Here is a 3,305-nt window from a genome sequence, read left to right as displayed (position 1 = left end):
ATATAGACATATCCTCCCTTCATATCCTTCACCACATTCGCTGGAGGCAAAGGTTTCATTGATCCAAGATCCGAGAGTGAAGGAAACCACAGGGTCTTTAATGCAAGAACAGAAATAAACAACTAACATGTTTATGTACTCCAGAAGGTCCTTTTTGTTCTTTTGCTCTTTATTTCTCTTGCAACTTGACTTTACACTCTCAAACCAAACAGGTAAATTGTCCCACAGGACTCAAGCCTACTAGAAGTCCAAATATTGCAAATTGCTTTTGGAAATTTTCTAAAGCCCGATATCCACCAAAGAAAAGATAATATGGTGACATTTCTTATTATTTTCTATGGCAAAGGTAGTGTCTGATTGGTTCAATTAGCTTCTTGGCAATATCTTTCACCTTTTCAAAGGGAACATCACTAAATGTTCAAACATAATCACCAGCTGTGGGCTTAAATCAAGGTGGGAACTTGAAAACTCCCCTAAAAACAATTAGCAGCACATAATTAAATTGTTATTCATAATATTTAATACCTTACACCACTTGACATTTTACAGATTTCTGCACACATGATTGCTCCTTGGCATAATCCCAGACAGATGGCAAGTTTTCACCATTAGAAATGAGGAATCTGATACCAAACCTTATACATGGTGACCTGGAGCTGCACGCCTGCTCTGTATAATAAAAGCTCAGTTAGGGACATGGTTCAGGAATAGTTTTCTCTGAGGTCCCCCAGCTAGTCTGATCTTAGAAACTAGGTCAAGATAACACCTAGATGTTTCTGGAATTATTAGCCCCACGTTCTGCATGTCACATATATTTATAGTGCATACTCAATTACGTTTTAGTGCAAACACATATTAATGCAAATAGCACTGATGAATGCATGACATCCTTTGCAAGACTATGCCTGGTGTGATGACACAACCCTCTAGTGCTTAGAACAATGATCTTATCTGCCCGAGACCCTTTCCTGGGAACTGCACTACAGCCTGGGGGTGATCGGCTGTGTGCTTTGAGGTGGTTTTGAAGTGCCAAAAAGCACCTGAGCTCTGGACCCCAAAGCCTCCGAGGAGCAGGCAGCATCCATAAGATGCAGAAGATGATCCCCACCGCGCATGGACAGCAGCCACTCCAGTAAAGCCACAGTTGCCCACAGGCACATGAGGAAGAGCATCAACCTCCCCGAGGCTGCTAAGGGTCACATCCAACCCTGCATGTCCACGGGACCGGGGTCTCGCCGCGTGCGGCTGCGCTCGGCGCTCGGCTTTATGAGTTATTGCTGTGATGATAACGGGAGATTTGTGGGAATGCTGCTGGGCCCTAAGTAGGGCGGACCACGCAACAGCGAGCGCCTGACGGAAGGCACTGTGTCATGCTGCAAACCCACACGGAGCAGCCGCCTTTCCAGCATTATCACTTACACCAACCAATCTTCCCGGTGACCCCACCAGACCTCCCTTGCACAGAGTATATTTTTCTTATTTGAAGCAGCTTATGTTTGTCAGGATCAGGCTGAATCAGCTAAGGCCAGGGATGCAGACAGCGGGAACGGCACTCTCCACCTTCACACTGGCATCAGAAGAATGATTCCCAGGAGTATTTCAGTTGCCTGAAATTATATCGTGCTTCATTTAATAGGTCCCTGATACATCAAATATTTGCCCATTTGGAGGACGCAGACACTCGCTTATTGTATCAACGGCAAGAGAGACATCCTGCTTGGCAGCTATCCTTGCAATGGCAAGATTTGTCTTTAATGGAGCTATGATACCACTGGGTGTGATTCAAAGAGGGGTCCGTTCTGTAAATAATATGTAAAGAAATATGTCAAAGCACCCAGGAAAGCTGGAATCTTGCTTGTTTCACCTGAAGAATCCTCCTCATTCATTCCAAAAAGGTTTGAAAGCACCAGGCAAATACTGCTGTAACAAAAAAGTCATTCCCAGGGAATGAAACAGCAGCCGCCTCCTCCTGCTGGAACCAAGCAGCTTGGTGGGGTGGGTCTATGGCTCTACCAAAACAGCAGCTCTATGAAAACTAATGAATGAACAAAAAAAAAAAAAAAACGGAGACGCACTGAACCTCAGTTACAAATTCAAACAGTGCAACGAACAAAACCAGATTAGCTATTAAGGATTATTTTTCATTCTTTCTTCCCTTTTCACCGCGACATAGCTGGATGTTGGGAAGGCTACAGCCCAAGGACGAACCCCCCGATCCCTCCCCCTTCTCAATAAGAGGCTAAGCCCGCGATCACGGGACCTCGCCGAACCGTTTTTGTGCCATTACTAATTAACTACAGCCGCCGGCCGCGTAACCCAAGCAGTGATTTTCCTCCCCAGCAGCAGCGGCTGCTCCTTTCAAGCCCTATTCCGCTGCAGGGCGGGGGGAACGGAAACACACACAGACAGACAGACAGACAGACAGACACGTGCGAGGAGCACGGGGGGGGGGGGGGAACACCCCGAAACGCCAAAGGGGCTCGCGGTAGCACCGAGGTGGGGAAAAAACGCCCCGAAACGCCAAAGGGGCTCGCGGCAGCACCGACGCCACGGGGATGGGCGTTTGTCTGTTTGTTTGTTTATTTATTTATTTATGCGGGGGGGTGGCGGGGGGGGCAGGCAGGTGCCCGCCCGCACGGACGGACACGCAGACGGGCGGACCCGCGCGCGTCCCGCCCGCGCCGCCCCGTTGAGTCACGGGCGGCCGGCGGCGGCGGCTCCCCCCGCGCCGGCCTCCCGCTCCCTCCTCCCGGGCTCGCCCGCCTCCTTTGTGCCCGGCCTCCCTCCCTCTTTCCCTCCCTCCCTGCCTCCTTCCTTCCTTCCTTTCCCCGCCGCGGCGATGCGGTCGCGCCGGCAGCGCGGAGAGGGGCGCGCGGCGGCCCCGCGCTGGGCGCTCTGCCTGCTGCTGGCCGCGGGCTGCCTGCGCGCCGCGCACGGTGAGTGCGGCCCCGCCGCCCCGGCCTGCCCTGTGCGCCTTCACTCACCTGGATGTTTCTTATTTCATTTATTTCTGCTACTTTCATCTGTTATTTTCATTTATTCTCATTTATTCATTTATTTTCATTTATTTTCATTTATTTTCATTTATTTTCATTTATACGCGTGTATTTCCCATTTATTATTCCCCGCTTATTGTTTCCCACTTACTATTCCCCGCTTATTATTCCCCACTATTTCCCATTTATTATTCCCCACTTACTGTTCCCCCTTTATTATTCCCCACTTACTATTCCCCCTTTATTTATTTATTTATTTATTTATTTATCTTCTTTCTTTATTCTTACGCGGGCGCCACCCCCCCCCCC

The 3,305-nt window shown here is 49.3% G+C and overlaps 1 protein-coding gene across 1 annotated transcript in view; it reads left to right on the top strand.

The window, feature by feature from the left end:
• The first annotated feature begins 2,839 nt into the window (after nucleotides 1–2,839).
• The window catches only part of VLDLR (very low density lipoprotein receptor), a 15,748-nt gene continuing 15,282 nt past the window's right edge, over nucleotides 2,840–3,305 (top strand). The window contains exon 1 of the mRNA XM_026043659.1: nucleotides 2,840–2,936. Coding sequence (XP_025899444.1) covers nucleotides 2,840–2,936 — 97 coding nt within the window. The remainder of the gene's footprint in view (nucleotides 2,937–3,305) is intronic.

The sequence above is a fragment of the Nothoprocta perdicaria genome, unplaced genomic scaffold (genome assembly GCF_003342845.1).
Source record: "Nothoprocta perdicaria isolate Ctin4 unplaced genomic scaffold, notPer1 scaffold_333, whole genome shotgun sequence".
Lineage (NCBI taxonomy): Eukaryota > Metazoa > Chordata > Aves > Tinamiformes > Tinamidae > Nothoprocta > Nothoprocta perdicaria.
This window is presented reverse-complemented; position numbering and strand designations above follow the sequence as displayed.